General features: G+C 38.4%; 1 protein-coding gene across 1 annotated transcript in view; it reads right to left on the reverse strand.

Moving 5' to 3' along the window:
• LOC128636624 (WD repeat-containing protein 62-like) overlaps nt 1–21,585 on the reverse strand; it is a 368,449-nt gene that overhangs the window by 338,123 nt on the left and 8,741 nt on the right. The window contains 4 exon segments of the mRNA XM_053689615.1: nt 3,480–3,617; nt 5,404–5,574; nt 17,903–17,960; nt 20,756–20,818. Of these exon segments, the coding sequence (XP_053545590.1) occupies nt 3,480–3,617; nt 5,404–5,574; nt 17,903–17,960; nt 20,756–20,818 (430 nt within the window).

A 21,585-nucleotide genomic window follows, 5' to 3' on the forward strand; every position in this document is an offset into this window, starting at 1 on the left:
GTTAAGTAGCTTATTTATTAAAGTCACGACAGCTGACCATGATATAAGCCATAGCGCTCTGCGCGCCAGTATAGTAAAAAACAGAATTCTTAGCCGTTAGTCTAGTCAAATGAACAAGGCATCAGAAAACAAAGGAATTGGCTAGCATAAGCTTGTCAAATATATTCATCCAATGGAGTCGCTTAACTGTAAAGCCTCATCAAGAGACTCAACCCAGAACGCCGCAGCAGCAGTGACAGAAGCAATGTATGCAAGGGGCTGCAGGATAAAACCCTGTTGAATAAACATTTTTTATCCATTGGATCTAAAAAGCACAACTGTCCTCGTCAGAGGTAGTGGTACGCTTAGCTAGAGTAGAAACTCTTCTCTCCACCTTAGGAACTGTCTGCCAGAAGTCCCGTGTGGTGGTAACTATTAGAAAACATTCTTCTAAAAAATAGGAGGGGAAGAGAACGGCACACCTGGTCTATCCCATTCCTTATTAAAAAAATTTTTTAGTAAACCTCTTTAGGTATTGGAAAAACATCAGTACACACCGGCACTGCATATTATTTATCCAGTCTACACAATTTCTCTGGCCCTGCGATTGTACACATTCATTCAGAGCAGCCAAAGCCTCCCTGAGCAACAAGTGGAGGTTCTCAAGCATAAATTTTAAATGTAGAAATATCAGAATCAGGTTAAATCATCTTCCCTGAGTCAAAAAAAAAAAAAAAAAATCACCCACAGACTAAGCATATTGTGAGGTAGTATCATACATGGTTCTTAAAGCGTCTGTATGCTCTGTATCTACCCCCAGAGCTAACTGCTTTCCTTAATTTCAGGTAGTCTGACTAATACTGCTGCCAGAATATTATTCACCACCTTTGCCATGTCTTGTAAAATAAACGCTATGGGCGCCCTTGATGTACTTGGCGCCATTTGAGCGTGAGTCCCTGAAGCGGGAGTCGAAGGGTCTGACACGTGGGGAGAGTTAGTCGGCATAACTTTCCCCTCGACAGAATCCCCTGGTAAAGAAACGCTATGGGTGCCCTTGATGTACTTGGCGCCATTTGAGCGTGAATCCCTAAAGCGGGAGTCAAAAGGTCTGACACGTGGGGAGAGTTAGTCGGCATAACTACCCCCACGACAGAATCCTCTGGTAATAATGTTTTTAAAGACAAAAAATGATCTTTATTGTTTAACATGAAATCAGTACATCTGGTACACATTCTAAGATGGGGTTCCACCATGGCTTTAAAACATAATGAACACAGAGCTTCTTCTATGTCAGACATGTTAGAACAGACTAATAATGAGACTAGTAAGCTTGGAAAACACTTTAAATCAAGTTAACAAGCAAATATATAAAACGTTACTGTGCCTTTAAGAGAAACAAATTTTGCCAAAATTTGAAATAACAGTGAAAAAAGGCAGTTAAACTAACAAAATTTTTAGTGTATGTAACAAGTTAGCAGAGCATTGCACCCACTTGCAAATGGATGATTAACCCCTTAATACAAAAAACAGATTAACAAAACGAAAAATATGTTTTAAACAGTCATAACAGCTCCTACTTTTGAAGCCCTTTTGAGCCCTTCAGAGATGTCCTATAGCATGCAGGGGACTGCTGAGGGAAGCTGAATGTCACTGTTTGTAATTTTAACTGCACCAACTGTAACTTTTATACTATAACAGTGGAAAGCCTCAGGAAACTGTTTCTATGCAAAATTTAAGCCAGCCATGTGGAAAAAACTTAGGCCCCAATAAGTTTTATCACCAAACATATGTTAAAAAACGATTAAACATGCCAGCAAACGTTTTAAAACACATTTTTACAAGAGTATGTATCTCTATTAATAAGCCTGATACCAGTCGCTATCGCTGCATTTAAGGCTTTACTTACATTACTTCGGTATCAGCAGTATTTTCTTAGTCAATTCCATTCCTAGAAAAATATTTTACTGCACATACCTTATCTGCAGGAAAACCTGCACGCCATTCCCCCTCTGAAGTACCTCACTCCTCAGAATGTGTGAGAACAGCAAATGGATCTTAGTTACGTCTGCTAAGATCATAGAAAAACGCAGGCAGATTCTTCTTCCAAATACTGCCTGAGATAAACAGCACACTCCGGTGCCATTTAAAAATAACAAACTTTTGATTGAAGAATAAACTAAGTAGAAAGCACCACAGACTCTCACAACCTCCTATCTATGTTGAGGCTTGCAAGAGAATGACTGAATATGGCAGTTAGGGGAGGAGCTATATAGCAGCTTTGCTGTGGGTGGACTCTTGCAGCTTCCTGTTGGGAAGGAGAATATATTCCATAAGTAATGGATGATCCGTGGACTGGATACACTTAACAAGAGAAATAGTGATCTATAATATTCATACAATAATTTTAAATCTTAATAATTATATTTTTAATTAAAGTTTCGGTCTTGATGAAAAATGCGTGTGTTTTAAAGCATCTTTTAAAAAGAGGTTTCATTAGCAGTACCTCCACTTATAAATGTCCTCTGCAGCTAAAAATGCTCTATATGAAAATTCTAAAGTTAAACACCAGGTACCAAATTGCCACATGACTAAAAATACTGACTTGGCAACCTGTGTGTGAGAACACTGTTTTAATAGAGCAGGGCTGTCCAACTATATAGATTGTGGACAAAGTTTTTGTAGACTTCCTTATGTAGATCTAGAGCAAGGAAAGATGTTTTTTTAACCCTTTAGTATCTGGGTTAACCTGTCTACATCGGAACAACTGTTCTGATGTAAACAAATTAAAATCTCACGATCGTACACGCGATCACGAGATTTTAATGATGGGATCGTGTCAGGGGGTGTTCCTATGATGCTAGGCACGCCCTCCAGACCGCAACCCCATCAGGGAAGTGCCAGTGGCTTCAGGAAAGCCAAGCGGTTAGGACATTTTATTCCATCCTTCGGCTCTAAAGCCCAGCAAAATTTGGACGGAATACAACGTCCTAACGGCGTTAAAAGGTTAAACATCTGCTAAGGTTTGTGAGCTAAAAAGTTTTTAATGTTTGATTTAAAGGGACACTCAAATAAAAATAAACTTTTATGATTCAGATAGAGCAGCAGTTTTAAGACACTTTCCAATTTACATCCATTATCAAATTTTGCGCAGTCTTTTTATAGTCACACTTTCTGGGGAATAAGATCCTACTGAGCATGTGCAGAAGCTCACAGGGTATACGTATACTAGTCTGTGATTGGCTGATGTCTGTCACATGATACAGGGGGCCGGAAAATGGGAGAAAAAATGAATTTGTCATAATAAAAAAAAAAAAAAAAAATCTACTGCTTATGTGAAATTCAGAGCAGATGTTAAATCATTGTCTTTTTATTATGTACTTGTTAATTATGCAATTCTACTGCATTGGGTGGTCCTTCAAGCTTGCACAGGCTGCTGCCACTCAGAGACGAAGACTATCAGCAAACAGAGTACAATGTATGTTCAGTCACTGCAGACTTACCTCATTTTTGGGGGGAGTTTCCATATACCAGAACTTTACATGACGATTGCCAACAGTCACAAAATAACTGTTATCCTCTGAAAAGCACAGACCGGTTACCTTGCTGGAAACTTTGTTTTTTGCAACCACTTTGTTTGCCTGGGTGAACATGAGAAAGAAACGCAAACTGAGCATCTTTCATTGAAATTAATTTAGCAACTCATTGGGACTTATCTAACTTATAATTTAACTGATCTCCCTGCTAATGGTCATAGGGCCCGTGCCCAGGTGCAGGATCTAATCATACAGTATTGTCTTCTAACATGCTAACACCGAAGGTCCAATTATTTAATATTGGGTCCACTTTACTTGGTCTCATTGGAATGTACCAGCTGTGGCAATTTATGCCTTTTTATAGCTCAGCCTAACTGTCTTATATCACTTAAAGCTGGGCGTGAGAGTACGTGAAAATATAATGTTCACAATCCTTAAGGCCTTTTGTTCCCATAGTTATGTTACATATAATTTCCCTGCTAGCGGATAAAATCAGCTCACTCTTATCCCCTTATAGTTAATCAACATGTTCTTGTGACTATATATACACGAGGATAGTGCCCAGTGTTACTACAGCTTATCTACTCCTATCCCTCCTACATTTATTTAAGTAACTCCTCCCTGACACACAATGAGCCTTTTGGCTCCCAGGATACATATCTTCGTATAATCATTCAAATAACTACCTCCCCCCCCCCCTTACTGTATAGTATTCTGGTTCTTTATGATTAGACCAGATACTTAATTCGCGGTTCCCTTGTGAATAACCGCAATTATTAGTATTATATAAATAACTATGTTCTCTATCTTTAACATTGTCTCTCTCTCAGCAATATAGCGTATACTAACCATTTTATTGAGAGAAAGGAGAGCAAACAAACACTCTTTGATGATATATCATATCTATTTTTTATCCTTTATCACTCTTCTCCTATTCCCCTTATATAATGTAATTTCTCTTATGTATGTAATGCATATGCTGGATTTCTCTGTTTCTCATCATAAGCTTGATGTTAATATACATTTTGATAAGTGCGTATGCACCATGTTCTACTGTTTCTTAACTATTAATGAAACGTTATAATACCTAAAAGTAAAAAATGTATGAGGTTTGCTTAGTCTTGGGACTCTACGCATGACATACTATCGTCTACTATCATCTTGACATTAGAAACTACTGCATATTATACTATTATTGACTTGATATTGATAGCTACTGAGCTTTCTGCCACAAATGTGCTCACTGTATGATGCTGTTTCTTGTTGTTATATAGCAGTTTCACCTGTATTTGTATTTGTATGTCCTTGTATCATAAACCTCAATAAAAAATTATTTAAACAAAAAAAAAAAAAAATTAATTTAGCAACAAGCTATTGAATAATTAAATAAAAGTACAGAATAACTATGTAGTCATTTAAACTCTTCTTATATAGTACCAAAAGCGTAAGTTTTATTTGTTGTGACTAATAACAGATGATTTTTATCAGCACAACAATCTGTATGTAAATCATGATCTTATACATACAAAGTAGTATACTGTATAGCAGACTGTTTCCATTATGCAGGCAAGATTAAACATAAGCTGAAATAAGGGGTTAAACAAAACAAAAAAGCTCTAAAGTGGCAATGCCCTAGTGATCCTGAAGTGAACAAAGCAGATGATTGGCAGCTACGCACATATGCTCCTCCTGATTGGCTAAAAAGCTATGTTCACCTCCAGACTTATAGGGCATTGCTAGTCCGAAACTTAGATATATATATACACACTCTAAAAAAAATAGAGAAGTTTGTTATTGCAGCATGATGCTTCCTTAAAGAGACAGAAAAGTAACAGCACTTTACTTTCATTTTCTAAAGCAAACTACAGAATACAAAGCCTGACATATTTACCTTCCAGTCCCAGACGTTGATGACCATGTCATGCTGATAGCCAACGGACACAACGTACTTCATGTCTGAAGAAAAGCGCACGCAAGACACTCCATATTTATGCCCCAACAATTCAGAAATCACAACTTTCTCAGCCACATCCCAAACACGCACTGCTGGATTGTGCCCACTCTGTAAAATACGATGCAGAAAATAATTTCCTCAGCTGTGATCCATTCTTTACACGTCAACTACTATAGATGTACTGGTCATTTGCTGTTCTTCCAGAAAATATTAAAGTGAATGAAAATTTTCATGAATCAGTACCCGGTTATTAAAAATACTATTAAAAACAGCGGCACTTTCATTCATGAAAGTTTACATTGCAGCGTATTTTAAAAATACTTACCTTTCTTTCCAATGGCATGGAGAGTCCACGAATCCATTCCAATTACTAGTGGGAATTCAACTCCTGGCCTGCAGGAGGAGGCGAAGAACACTCCAGCAGAGCTGTTAAGTGTCACTCTCATTACGCATATTCCCCAGATATTCTTTGCCTTTATCATTGGATGTGCGAAGATGGTGTCTGAAGATATTTAATCCTTTAATGGGTACTTTTCCCTGCAAGTAAGGATTGGGGGCTATGCTGTGTCCATGTAATTCTCTTTAGCAAGAGTAATAGTGGCTTGTAGCAGTTAGAAGACGGCGAGGTGCTCTTTGCTTAACTTCTAACATCAATGCTACCCCTTTTATAGAAAACCAGGGTTGGCTACTCTGTTTTTCTTTTTTCTACAGGTCCCTGTATGAGGTGGATAAATCCGACACACCTAAGAAGCTGTTCTCTGCCCTGCAGCTGGATCCACAGGTAAGTGCTTTTTTCTCTTCTAGGTGAGAAGGGCTCTTTGGAGGATAATACCTCAGTGGATATTAATGGGACATTATATCTCATATATATTTAGGGATATATTTCTAAGGGCACACTAACAGGGCACTGTACATTGCTAGAGGTAAAGGGGTTAATTAAAACTGTATTTATCAGGCTAGCATGACAGTGGATCTTTTTTTGGGCTACTTGTTTTTACCATTATTATTATTTATAGTTTTGTGTGGGGTACGTTAGAAGCGATCTAGGTCGTTTAACCCCTTAACGACCGAGGACGTGCAGGGTACGTCCTCAAAAAAGGCAGTTAACGCCTGAGGACGTACCCTGCACGTCCTCGGTGTGGAAAGCAGCTGGAAGCGATCCTGCTCGCTTCCAGCTGCTTTTCGGTTATTGCAGTGATGCCTCGATATCAAGGCATCCTGCAATAACCATTTTTAGCCATCCGATGCAGAGAGAGCCACTCTGTGGCCCTCTCTGCACCGGACATTAACGGCTAAGTTCGTTGGTGGGTGGGAGCCGGTGTGGGAGGCGGGTGGCGGCCATCGATGGCCTTTGTGATGCGGAGGGGGGCGGGGTCGGGGGCGGGGACGACCGGGGGGCGCGCACGTGCACGGGGAGGCCGGGCGGGCGCGTGCACGGGGAGGGAGCGGGTGGGAACCACTACGCTACAGAAAATTTTTAGTTAGAAGTGGGGATCAAGGGGGGAATTATATTTATTTGGTGATCGGTTTGGCTGGTGGGATATTGGACTTTGGGGGGGGAAGCTACACTACAGAAACAAATAAAAACAAGTAATAAAAAAACATTTTTATTTGCAAACTGATGGCCCCAATAAGGCAGAGGGGGAGGGTTAGGGAGCTATTTTGGGGGGGATCAGGGAGGTTGGGGGCTAAGGGGGGATCCTACATAGCAGCATATGTAAATATGCTATAAAAAATTTTTTATTTTTTTTAATAACTTTTATTTTAGTACTGGCAGACTTTCTGCCAGTACTTAAGATGGCGGGGACAATTGTGGGGTGGGGGAGGGAAGAGAGCTGTTTGGGAGGGATCAGGGGGTGGGATGTGTCAGGTGGGAGGCTGATCTCTACACTAAAGCTAAAATTAAACCTGCAAGCTCCCTACAAACTCCCTAATTAACCCCTTCACTGCTGGCCATAATACACATGTGATGCGCAGCAGCATTTAGCGGCCTTCTAATTACCAAAAAGCAACGCCAAAGCCATATATGTCTGCTATTTCTGAACAAAGGGGATCCCAGAGAAGCATTTACAACCATTTGTGCCATAATTGCACAAGCTGTTTGTAAATAATTTTATTAAGAAACCTAAAGTTTGAAAAAGCGAACAATTTTTTTTTTATTTGATTGCTTTTGGCGGTGAAATGGTGGCATGAAATATACCAAAATGGGCCTAGATCAATACTTGGGGTTGTCTACTACACTACACTAGAGCTAAAATTAACCCTAGAAGCTCCCTACATGCTCCCTAATTAACCCATTCACTGCTGGGCATAATACACGTGTGGTGCGCAGTGGCATTTAGCAGCCTTCTAATTACCAAAAAGCAAAGCCAAAGCCACATATGTCTGCTATTTATGAACAAAGGGGATCACAGAGAAGCATTTACAACCATTTATGCCATAATTTCATGAGTTGTTTGTAAATAATTTCAGTGAGAAACCTAAAGTTTGTGAAAAAATTTGTGAAAAAGTGAAAAAAAAATTTATTTGATCGCATTCGGCGGTGAAATGGTGGCATGAAATATACCAAAATGGGCCTAGATCAATACTTTGGGATGTCTTCTAAAAAAAAATATATACATGTCAAGGGATATTCAGGGATTCCTGAAAGATATCAGTGTTCTAATGTAACTAGCGCTAATTTTGAAAAAAAGTGGTTTGGAAATGGCAAAGTGCTACTTGTATTTATTGCCCTATAACTTGCAAAAAAAGCAAAGAACGTGTAAACTTTGGGTATTTCTAAACTCAGGACAAAATTTAGAAACTATTTAGCATGGGTGTTTTTTGGTGGTTGTAGATGTGTAACAGATTTTGGGGTTAAAGTTAGAAAAAGTGGGTTTTTTTTGGTTTTTTTCATCATATTTTGTATTTTTTTTATAGCAAATTATAAGATATGATGAAAATAATTGTAGATTTTGAAAGTCCATTTAATGGCGAGAAAAACGGTATATAATATGTGTGGGTACAGTAAATGAGTAAGAGGAAAATTACAGCTAAACACAAACACCGCAAAAATGTAAAAATAGCCTTGGTCCCAAACGGACAGAAAATGGAAAAGTGCTGTGGTCATTAAGGGGTTAATCAGTTGGAGACTTTAGGAAGTTCAGCGCAGCGTAATCACGCTCGTTTTCTATGTTGCAGAAAAAATTTTGGTTGCAATCACATGATCCCCCTCCGCTCTGCAGTTTCCATTTATCGGTTGTGGAGAGAGGAGCGTCCTAAGCAAGTTGTTTGATCTAAATACCAAACTGAGTGTCTTCGACGGACTTGAGATCTGTATACTGCCTTTACTAGCAAATCGTCCTAGTCTGCTAGTGGGAATCGTTCCTGGTCCCAGAAGTTGGTGAGTCCTCAGCACTGCTGAGGTATATGGTGCCTTTGTATTTAATAAATTCAAAATTTCTTCTCAGCCAGCCATTTTCTTGTGTGTGATAATAGGAGTTTTTTATTTTAAGTCCTTTTAGTTGGGAATCAATTTTTAGCAGAATGGAATCTGAAATAAATTTGGATCCCTCATTTAATAAATGTTTATATTGCTTGGAGGCTCAAAGTATTCCTCCTGTGCAAATTATTCGTCCCCTGTTTTTTAAAAGATGTTTCCTGTTGCATGATTCATGGCACACCGTACCTAAGGTAGAGGGCGCTATAACTACTCTAGCCAAAAGAACAACTATTCCCCTTGAGGATAGTTCCTTGTTCAAGGACCCTATGGATAAGAAACTGGAAGCTTATTTAAGAAATATGTATATTCATCAGGGTTTACAATAGCAACCAGTTGCAAGTATTGCTACGGTTGCAGGGGCAGCTTCTTATTGGTGCGACTCCTTGTCTGATCTTGTTTCATAGGAGACTACCATGGAGGAGATCCAGGATAGGATCAAAGCTCTAAAGCTGGCTAATACCTTTATCTGTGATGCCAGCATGCAAGTTGTTAGGCTGGGAGCCAAAATTTCTAGCTTTGCGGTTCTAGGTCGCAGAGCTCTGTGGCTAAAATCTTGGTCTGCGGATGTTACTTCCAAGTCTAAACATCTGTCTTTGCCTTTTAAGTTAAATTATATAAAGATTTAAAGATACACTTAATTAACATATATGAAACACATACATTTAAAAGATACAGCTAGTTCACCAGATGCTAGTGGGTAAATCACTTCCACTTCCTAAAAGTTAATCTAGTGTCCAGCTGCTGGATACCAGATTAACATTTAGGAAGTGGAAGTGATTTACCCACTAGCATCTGGTGAACTAGCTGTATATTTTAAATGTATGTGTTACATATATGTTAATAAAGTGTATCTTTTAATCTTTAAATTATTTACTGTAATAGTGTGTAATCCAGCACTGGGCTTTAAAGTCCCAATTCCTTTTTTGGATCCCTAATGTAATATTACTTTTTTGTGATTTAATTCACATTTGAATTTGCGCCCTGTGAGGTGGGATATTTAAGTATCAATGGCGGGTTACGTATCCTAAACTATTGACTTTGATCAATGGAAACAAGAGGCAGAAAGAATGCTCACCCTAAATGTAGGGAATATATGCCCACAAGCTACGAACATTGAAGAGGCCTTTAAAAACATTGCTAAAATAATGAAAAAAACAAGTAAATCATTTTGGGAAATTTTTAGTATTGAAAATTATGTTAAAAACAAGCTGGTACCCAGAGGCCTACGCATACAATTAGCGCAATTTTTTCACATTAGTGATAAAAAAAATTATATCAAGGTGGCAAGAGAGTCTATCAAAGTGCTCACTAGATCTAATGCAATTAACAGAGTATTACGCATAAAGAATTTGATACACTTGATCCAAAAACTAAAATTCCATATTGACAAACTTAAAGAAGAACTTAGTAAAATGAAAAGTAGAAAGTTACAAAGAGATTGGTCTGATCTTCAGAAAGGGAACATATATAAATCCAATTATAAAAGAAGAAATCCGAGACACAATACTGAAAATCGAAAAGTATAAATTAGTCAGATAGCTCAGCCACTGAATCAGACACATCAGAGGAGGAATAAACACCTACAACAACAATAGGCACCTCAGTTCCATTAAATGAGCCTGCCATTACAAGGATTTTTTTTTCTTAGAGAAAGATCTGTTCCCCCAAAAAGGACAATAAGAACAAGGCAGAAATACAAGGGCAGACCACACAACAAACAAAAAAGATAAGAAAGACTTCCAGATAATAAATGTGTCTTTGGTCCCTTTAAGACAAGAACATCATACACTATTAGCTAAGGGATTATCTTTCATACCAACAGCAAAATACATTAAATTTGATTGGGTTAAAGACACGCATCTATTTGCAAGAAAATTGGCACTACACAAATATCACAAAAATATAAGCAGAAATCAGCTCAATGACCTGGGGATTGAAGACAAAGACCATAATATGGTTCAGGCTATGCCCGAGTTATTAAATGAAAATTAGAATCCCCTAGATGATGGTAATAAGAGTGTAGTTAAAGAAAAAAAGTACATTCATCCCAATGGTCTCAAAATATCCTACGATAGAAAAATGTGTTGCTCTAGTAACAACTGAATTGTAAGCCCTAAACACAAAAAGCACACTAGGCAAAAATCTGAGTTTTAAAGAGAGAACAGCCCTAATGGAACTGAAAAATAATACAAACATCACTCTAAAAATGCTGATAAGGGAGGTAATACAGTAATCATGACTAACAAAAATTACCTAAAAATGTGCAAGCATATATTAGATAATAATGAGAACTACAGCATTATCAGTACAGATCCAACAGAAAAGTTCACAAATGAGCTGACCTCTATGTTAGGCTGAGGATTCAATGAGAGATTATTCACTAAGGATGAACATCAATATAAGATTAATAAATATACACAAAAACATAAACAACCCCCCAGGTATGCCCATTGTATCGGGCAATGGATGCCTTACAGAAAAGGTTAGCATTTGTTTGGATAAAAAGCTCAGAAACTTTGTACATACAATAATATCATATGTCCACGACACAAAAGATGTCCTGAACTGCTTAGAAAACATGGTAGTGGATGGCAACACTCTATTAGCGAGCATAGATGTAGAAAGACTTTAACATCATGCATGAGCTAGGAATAAAGGCAGTTAAACATTAAAAAAAAACTGTAAACCCAAAAGGAAGTGCTAAGGATGATTTTGACATTAACCTGCTAGAATTCGTCCTAACGCATAACTATTTTTTATTTGATAAAGTGTATATACAAAAAAAGATGTACTGCAATGGGGACCTGCTGTGCACCAACATATGCCAACCTTTTTCTGGGGTGGATAGAACAAATGAACATCCTGAACCAGGATGTCAATCCATTCATGAAATACATTGATCTGTACTTACGGTACATCAATGATGTGCTGATACTGTGGTCTGGAAACAAAAATGATTTTCTGAACTTTATGATATAGTTGAACAATAATATATAAGGAATGAAATACACACACGATAGACGAAACCAATATTGTTTTTCTAGACCTTTTGATTACAAAGGAAAATGATGGCTCTTTAAATGCTAAACTTTATAGAAAAAGCACATCAACTAATTAGCCTTCTTGAATGGAAGAGCTTCCATCCAAAGAGACAGAAATTAGGTATACCCACGGGACAGTACATAAGAGCGAGAAGAAACTGCAGTAAGGAGGAGGATTTTAAAAGAGAGGCACAAGAACTAAGAAAAAGGTTCAGAGAGAGGGGATACCCCAATCAGTGCCTCAAAAAAGCTTACTAAAGAGCAAAAGCGATAGATAGAAGATCCTTACTAAGTGGAACAAGAATGGGTCGTGAATGTGAACAAGAACGGAAACCGACAATAAGAATCATAGGTACATTTGATAAAAAATAATCATAAAATTCGCCAGGTCTTCAAGAAACACTGGCATGTATTTATAGATGATCCCGATCTGTTGGAAATAGTAACAGAAAACCCACTGATAACGAATAGAAGATCACAAAACCTGAAGGACATTCTGACTAATAGTCACTATTGTGTTAAGGGAAACCAAAAGGTTTTTATAAATGCAGTCGCTGTAAAGCTTGCAGGAACGTGATACCTACAAAATTCTTCACACCTCCCAATACGAACAAGAAATATGAGATTAACAAAAGTAGTATTAACAAGTAGTATAACAAAAAAAACTAAAGTTACAAAAAATAAAAAAGGCTAACATTATAGAAAATAAAAAAACAAAAATTACCGAAGTTTAAAAAATTAAACCTAATCCCTATGAAAATAAAAAAGCCCCCCCCAAAATAAAAACACCCCCTAACCTAAGAATAAACTACCCATAGCCCTTAAAAGGGCCTTTTGTAGGGCATTGCCCTAAGTTTAACAGCTCTTTTAAGAATTAAACATACTAAGACCCCCTAACAGTAAAACAGCCAATAGTTCCGCTGTCCTCGGTCTTCAGTTCCGCTGTCCTGGATGAAGAAAGAGGTCCCCGCTTGAAAGACGATGTCGGACGCTTGGAAGAAGACTTCACCGCATGGAAGAGGAACTTCTCCGCTGGAATTCAGTACCTGCGAGTATCTATTTGGGACTTTAGTGTTATTTTTTAACTTAATTTTTTTAGATTAGGGATGGGCAGCAAAAGAGCTGAATGCCCTTATAAGGGCAATGCCCATACAAATGCCCTTTCCAGGGCAATGGATAGTTTAGGTTTTTTAGTGTTAGGTTTTTTATTTTGGGGGGTTTGATGGGTGAGGGGTTTTACTGTTAGGGGGTCTTCGTATGTTTAATTCTAAAAAGAGCTGTTAAACTTATGACAATGCCTTACAAAAGGCCCTTTTAAGGGCTATTGGTAGTTTATTTTTAGATTAGGGGGTGTTTTTATTTCGGCGGGGCTTTTTTATTTTCATAGTGATTAGTTATAATTTTTTAAACTTTGGTAATTTTGTTTTTTTATTTTCTGTAATATTAGATATTTTTATTTTTTGTAATTTTATCTTAATTTTTGGGGGTTGACAGGTTTATTTTTTTTAAAAAAATTATTTTTTACATTAGGGATGGACAGCAAGAGAGCTGAATGCCCTTTTAAGGGCAATGCCCATACAAATGTCCTTTTCAGGGCAATGGATAGTTTAGTTTTTTTAGTGTTCGGTTTATTTATTTTGGGGGGTTTGGTGGGTGGTGGGTTTTACTGTTTGGGGGGACTTAGAATTTTTTTGTAACTGCAAAAGAGCTGTTTAACTTAGGGCAATGTCCTACAAAAAGCCCTTTTAATATGAATGATTGTGTGATGCTGCTACGTTTAGCTGCCTTTACACACTCCATGATAAGGGAGTGTTAATTTAAGCTCTAAAAAAACAGGACATTTTTGAATGTATGCCACTTATTATTAGGGATCACGGCTGACAGTGTTCAATCACAGCAGTACGCAGGAAGGAGGTCGCTTTTGAGCGCATAGATGTAAGTTTGTTTGAATCCCTGTACTGGCACATAACTAATTCCATAGTCTCTCGCAGAGCACGCAGCTCTATTTTAATCAGCAGCTGGACACCAGATTAACATTTAGGAAGTGGAAGGGATTTACCCACTAGCATCTGGTAAACTAGCTGTATATTTTATATGTATGTGTTGCATATATGTTAATAAAGTGTATCTTTTAATCTTTATATAATTTACTGTAATAGTGTGTAATTCAGCACTGGGCTTTAAAGCCCAAATTCCTCTTTTGGATCCCTAACATAATATTATTTGCCTTTTAAGGGAAATACTTTTTTTGGTCTTGGTTTGGCCGAGATTATTTTCGAATTTACTGGTGGAAAAGGATCTTTCCTACCTCAAGACAAGAAGGCTAGACCTAAGGTTCGCCAGTATTCTAATTTTCGTTTCTTTTGCAACTTCAAAGGACAAAAGTCTTCCTCCTCTTCTTCCAAGCCCGAGTAGTTCAGGACTTCTTGGAAGTCCAGTCAACCTTGGAATAAGGGGAAACAAACCAAGAAACCTTTCCTCTGAGTCTAAGTCAGCATGAAGGGGCCACCCCCGACCCAGTCCTGGATCAAGTAGGGGGTAGGCTTTACTTCTTTCAGCAGGCTTGGATCCGCAATGTCACAGATCCTTGGGCTGTGGAAGTATTATCCCAGAGATACAGGTTGGGTTCAAGTCTTGTCCCCTCAGGGGCAAATTTATCCTATCAAGATTATCTGCAAACCAGGAGAAGAGAGAGGCCTTCTTAAACTGCGTAAAGGACCTATCTTCTCTGGGAGTGATTGTCCCAGTTCCTGTTGCGGAACAGGGTCAAGGATTCTATTCAAACCTTTTTGTGGTTCTGTCCTTCACAATGGAAACTATTCGCTCCATTCTTCCCTTGGTTCAGGAGGGTCAGTTCATGACTTCCATAGACCTGAAGGACGTGTAGCTACATGTTCCTATTCACAGGGAAAATCATCAATTCCCACAGTTTTCCTTTCTAGATAAACACTTCCCAATATGTTGCCCTTCCTCTCGGCCTTGCCACGGCTCCTCAGATCTTTACAAAGGTCCTAGGGCCCTTTTGGCGGTGGTCAGATCTCAGGGTACAGAGGTGGCACCTTACCTGGATGACATCTTGGTTCAGGTGCCATCTTTTCCTTTAGCAAAATCTCACACAGACACACTGTTGTCTATTCTTCGTACTCACTGGTGGAAAGCAAATCTGGAAAAGAGTTCCCTGGTGCCAAACACCAGGGTATGCTTTTTGGGAACGATCATAGATTCTCTGTCTATGAAGATTTTTCTGACGGAGGTCAGAAAATAAAAAATTCTTGCTTCCAGTCTTTCCCTTCAGTCCTCTATTCGTCCATCAGTGACTCAGTGTATGGAAGTAATTGGTCTAATGGTTTCAAAGAGGAAAAAACATATATGGTATATACAAAAATAAGTCTAAAGGATACATTTTATATTGTGCAGATGGTATAACAAGTCATTAGAAACACAATAAAAGTAAAACCCCAAAAATGTCTCATCATTCAGATAGTGTAACATTTTAAAAAAACTTTCCAATTTACTTCTATTATGAAATGTACTTTGTTCTCCTGGTATCCTTTGTTGAAAGCAGGAATTAAGGTGTAGGAGTGTGCACGTGACTGTAGCAATATATGGCAGCAGTTTTACAACTTTTTTTACATTTACAAAAATAGTAGTCGGCAGCAGTGTTTCCTATTGTGTACTGCTCCAGAAATGTGCACTCTACTTATCTCACTATCCCTTCAACAAAGAATGCCATGAGTACAAAGCAAATTTGTTAATAGAAGTAAATTGTATGCTCTGTCTGAATCAGGAAAGAAACTTGAGTTTCATGTCCCTTTAAAGGTAAACCAATTTTACAGTATAATATCCCTTTAAGCAAATATAAAGCTAACAGATAATTTTAATAATGGTTCAATGTTTGTTACACAACTTTTCATTACATTAATGTTAAAATATGCAATTAAAGGGACATGAAACAAAAAAACATTTTCGTTCATGATTCAGATATAACATGCAATTTTAAACAACTTACTAATTTACTTCAATGATATTGTTTTTTGTCTTGGCATCCTTTATTGAAAAGCATACCTAAGTAGGCTCAGGAGAGTGCAGGTATCTGCAGCAATATATGGCAACTAATGTTATACATTTGTAAGAGCACCTTTTTCTGACGTAGTGTTCCAGAAATGTGCATTTTACCTACCTAGATATCTCTTCAAGAATACCATGAACACAAAGCAAATTTGATATCAGAAGTAAATTGGAAAAAAAAAAATTGTATATTAAGATGCTCTGTCTGAATCACAAAAAAAACAGCTCCTAATTGTTTTCTCTCTAATCCATTAAAATCATATATTATAAAAGGTCAGGTATGTTTGTCCGATGCAGTCATGCACAGTAGAGACTGCAGCACAAGACAAACACACATGACCATAAGGATCAGTGTTCAGTGACAGACTACGTGCGTGTCCAACTGCACGAGACCTTAAGGATCAGTGGGGCGTGTCCGACTGCGCGAGAAAGGGTGCAAAGCCTTAAAGGATTAGTAGGATATAGACAAGTTGGTGGCGTGGGAGGGTTAGGAGGGAGGCGGGTGGGCGGCCCATCGCTGGAGGGGAGCGGGACAGCAACGCTTAAAAAATGTTCAGAGCGGCAGGGGGGGGGGGTAGGGAAGGAAGGATCAGAGGGTAGGGAAAGGTTCTTGGAGGGAGGGGTGGGTAAATGAGGTACGGGGAGGGACTTGGACACATTTTGGCCCATGTACACAGGCTTTAAAAGGGACATTAAACATCTGACTACTAAAAATCATTAAAACTAACTTCTACTTAGTAATAATACAAAACTGAGTACAGTTCTTTATGCTGGAAGTTCAGCTTACCCTAAAAATGTAAAGAAAAGTGTATTCTATTAGAATTCTTATCCAGTGCTTGATGCGGCTATGTATTCTGCCATATTGTAACGGCACAGGAGTCACATGACACACACGGCATATTTGCCTATAATGTATATATAGAGGTATAATAGCTGCAGCACTCGCTCACTATTTTGCAGAGCTGGTGCTGCAGTTTATGCAGAAAATCTGTAACTGAAATTCAATAATTTTATTAACATCCTTTTGTATGTAAAAATGTTTAGTGTTTAAACTTTACCACTCTATAACGTTCATTAGCTATGTGAATGCACGGATCCAGGCAGGGTTATAAATCAATAAGCTCCGGGTCCAGAGAGGGAGGGGGGCTCCAGTCCGTGGAAGAAAACACTGAATTAATCATGCTGCATATACTTTTACTTGATTTATTCAATACAATATTTGGTTTTATTTTCATACATCTACATTACATATATACAGTAATCTAGATGTATGAAAATAAAACCAAATATTGTATTGAATAAATCAAGTAAAAGTATATGCAGCATGATTAATTCAGTGTTTTCTTCCACGGACTGGAGCCCCCCTCCCTCTCTGGACCCGGAGCTTATTGATTTATAACCCTGCCTGGATCCGTGCATTCACATAGCTAAGGAACGTTATAGAGTGTTAAAGTTTAAACACTAAACATTTTTACATACAAAAGGATGTTAATAAAATATTGAATTTCAGTTACAGATTTTCTGCATAAACTGCAGCACCAGCTCTGCAAATAGTGAGGGAGTGCTGCAGCTATTATTCCTCTATATATACATTATAGGGAAATATGCTGTGTGTCCCGTTACAACAGGGCACCATGCATTGGAGAAAAAAGCACCTATTTAGCATTCTTCTTCAAAACAATATTTTTTTAACACTTTGGGGTAAGCTGAACAAATAAAACAGACAGCAGTGGTTAATTGGCTTTAATTCATAGAAATAAATGAGTTTTAAGGATTTTTATCAGGTGTTAAGTGTGCCTTTAAGATTAGTAAATAAATAAATAAATCATTTATATAAATAAGATACCTCTCCAGCAGCAATATATCTTCCATCTGGGGAAAAGGACAAAGCACTCAACGTTTTACTAGAAGAAGAAAAAATATAATTCAAACAAATCATGGCAAAGAAAATGTAGATAAATACAACTCAATAATAAATCAGGTTGAGTTTAGCAGATCATTTAACTACAGCACTCTAAATTACATAGTAAATTTAATTAAACTATACCATTAAAGTTGTTTTTTCTATAACCCCTTAATGACCATGACGTACCCTGTATGTCGCAGATCGTTAAGGGTTTTCTTGGGTATAACAGCGTGGGCCCCACCACAAGCGGCGTGACCGTGCTATTATACCCTCCCCTCCTTCCTGCTGCCCACCGGAACATTCAATCCCCATAGAAAGACCAGGGGCATAAAGGGTACGATGCTGGTCCTTAACCCTTTGAGTACTAAGCTGATTTGAGGGTTTTTAAATTTGTAACTTTTTTTTTTCTTTTCAGATCCCTGTTGGAAAGGTTAGGCGATTGCCTTTCTAACAGTAGGTCTTCGGGGTCTGTAGCTGCTTAAATGCCTGAGATACAGGCTTCTAAGCAGCACGCCCCCTTTCCCTTTACTTATTGTATTTTGTTAATAAAGTTGCGCGGTGACGTCATCATGTCATTGCACGTGACTTCACCACGCAAAACGTGAAGCTCCTGTGATGCCTGTCACTATACAGGCCCAATCACTGGGGTAGGAGTGGGTAGGAGCCCCCGGATCTCCCTCAAAGTGGAAAAGTGCTAGCGACAGCTCTGAGCCGTCATTAGCACCTGAGTGGGAAACTCTGCGACGGCTCAAAGCCGTCGTTAGTACTGAAAGGGTTAAGTGAGTAAATATCTGTAAAACAAAAACACTCTGACATTTTTGTATATATAAAAAAAAACAATATAGTATGATTATCGTCGACGTTTAAAAAAAAAAAAAGCTTTCAAGCACATCCTTTAAAGGAACATGAAACCCAAAAATTTTATTTCATGATTCAGATAGAGAAAGTGATTTTAAACAACATTTCAATTTACATTGATTTTCTAATTTGCTTAATTCTTGATATCCTTTGTTAAAGAAATAGCAATGCACATGAGTGAGCCAATCACACGAGGCATCTACAGGTGAAACTCGAAAAATTAGAATATCGTGCAAAAGTTAATTTATTTCACTAATGCAACTTGAAAGGTGAAACTAATATATGAGATAGACTCATTACAAGCAAGATAGTTCAAGCTGTGATTTGTCATAATTGTGATGATTATGTCTTACAGCTCATGAAAACCCCAAATCCACAATCTCAGAAAATTAGAATATTGTGAAAAGGTGCAATATTCTAGGCTCAACGTGTCCCACTCTAATCAGCTAATTAACCCATAACACCTGCAAAGGGTTCCTGAGCCTTTAAATGGTCTCTAAGTCTGGTTCAGTAGGAATCATATTCACGGGAAAGACTGCTGACCTGACAGTTGTGCAGAAAACCATCATTGACACCCTCCATAAGGAGGGAAAGCCTCAAAAGGTAATTGCAAAAGAAGTTGGATGTTCACAAAGTGCTGTATCAAAGCACATTAATAGAAAGTTATGTGGAAGGGAAAAGTGTGGAAGAAAAAGGTGCACAAGCAGCGGGGATAACCGCAGCCTGGAGATGATTGTCAGGAAAAGGCCATTCAAAAGTGTTGGGGACTTTCACAAGAGCCACCACACACAGACGGATCCTGGACATGGGCTTCAAATGTCGTATTCCTCTTGTCAAGCCACTCCTGAACAACAAACATCAGAAGCGTCTTACCTGGGATAAAGAAAAACAGACCTGATCTGTTGCTCAGTGGTCCAAAGTCCTTTTCTGATGAGAGCAAATTTTGCATCTCATGAGTATGGAGAAAGAATGGAGAGGAACACACTGCAAGATGTTTGAAGTCCAGTGTGAAGTTTCCACAGTCTGTGTTGATTTGGGGAGCCATGTCATCTGCTGGTGTTGGTCCACTGTGCTTCATTAATCCAGGGTCAACGCAGCAGTCTACCAGATTTTGGAGCACTTCATGCTTCCTTAAACAGACAAGCTCTATTGGGATGCTGACTTCATTTTCCAGCAGGACTTGGCACCTGCCCACACTGCCAAAAGCACCAAAACCTGGTTCAATGACTGTGGGATTACAGTGCTTGATTGGCCAGCAAACTCGCCTGACCTGAACCCCATAGAGACTATGGGGCATTGCCAAGAGAAAGATGAGACGTGAGACCGAACAATGCAGAAGAGCTGAAGGCCGCTATTGAAGCATCCTGGTCTTCCATAACACCTCAGCAGTGCCACAGGCTCATAGCTTCCATGCCACGCTGCATTGAGGCAGTGATTGCTGCAAAAGGGGCCCAAACCAAGAACTGAGTACATACAGTATGCATGCTTATACTTTTCAGAGGTCCGATATTGTTCTACAGGTATGAACAATCCTTGTTTTATTGATTGCATGTAAAATTCTAATTTTCTGAGATTGTGGATTTGGGGTTTTCATGAGCTGTAAGCCATAATCATCACAATTATGACAAATCACGGCTTGAACTATCTTGCTTTGCATGTAATGAGTCTATCTCATATATTAGTTTCACCTTTAAAGTTGCATTAGTGAAATAAATGAATTGTTGCACAATATTCTAATTTTTCGAGTTTCACCTGTATTTGCAGCCACTTATATTTAGAAATGCTTTTAAACAAAAGATATAAAGCGAATGAAGCAAATTAGATAACAGAAGTAAATTGGAAAGTGGTTTAAAATAGTATGTCCTATCTAAATCATGGGGGGAGGGGGGATGTGGGTTCCATGCCCCTTCGATGGATACATTTTATTTATCTTACCTTGAAGTATTGAAAATGTGGGTTTGTTTGTTGAGTTCAGGACATAAAAGCACAATCACGCATCTAGGTGGGGAAGTCAAAAAATGCAATTAATGCCAATAAAAATTAAAGGATTTACAGATTAAACGTTTATAACAAGATGCCCTAGGGTATCAGACTGTACCGTGCCACACTGTGTGTATAACATTGTACTGTGTCACTATATCAGACTCTGTGTCACACTGTACTGTGTCACTGTATCAGACTGTACTGTGTCACACTGTATCGCACTGTACTGTGTCACTGTATCATTATGTACCGGGTCACTGTATCAGACTGTACTGTGTCACTGTATCGCACTGTACTGTGTCACTGTATCAGACTGTATTGTATCACACTGTATTGTGTCACTATATCAGACTGTACTGTGTCACTGTATCAGACTGTACTGTGTCATACTGTGTATCGCACTGTACTGTGTCACTGTATCATTATGTACCGGGTCACTGTATCAGACTGTATTGTATCACACTGTACTGTGTCACTATAGCAGACTGTACTGTGTCACACTGTGTGTATTACACTGTACTGTGTCACTATCATTATTCACTTGGTCACTGTATCAGACTGTATTGTATCACACTGTACTGTGTCACTGTATCATTATGTACCGGGTCACTGTATCAGACTGTATTGTATCACACTGTACTGTGTCACTGTATCATAATGCACTGGTTCACTGTATCAGACTGTATTGTATCACACTGTACTGTGTCACTGTATCATAATGCACTGGTTCACTGTATCAGACTGTATTGTATCACACTGTCCTGTGTCACGGTATCATTATG

This window comes from Bombina bombina, chromosome 7 (genome assembly GCF_027579735.1).
Source record: "Bombina bombina isolate aBomBom1 chromosome 7, aBomBom1.pri, whole genome shotgun sequence".
In the NCBI taxonomy this organism is placed as follows: domain Eukaryota; kingdom Metazoa; phylum Chordata; class Amphibia; order Anura; family Bombinatoridae; genus Bombina; species Bombina bombina.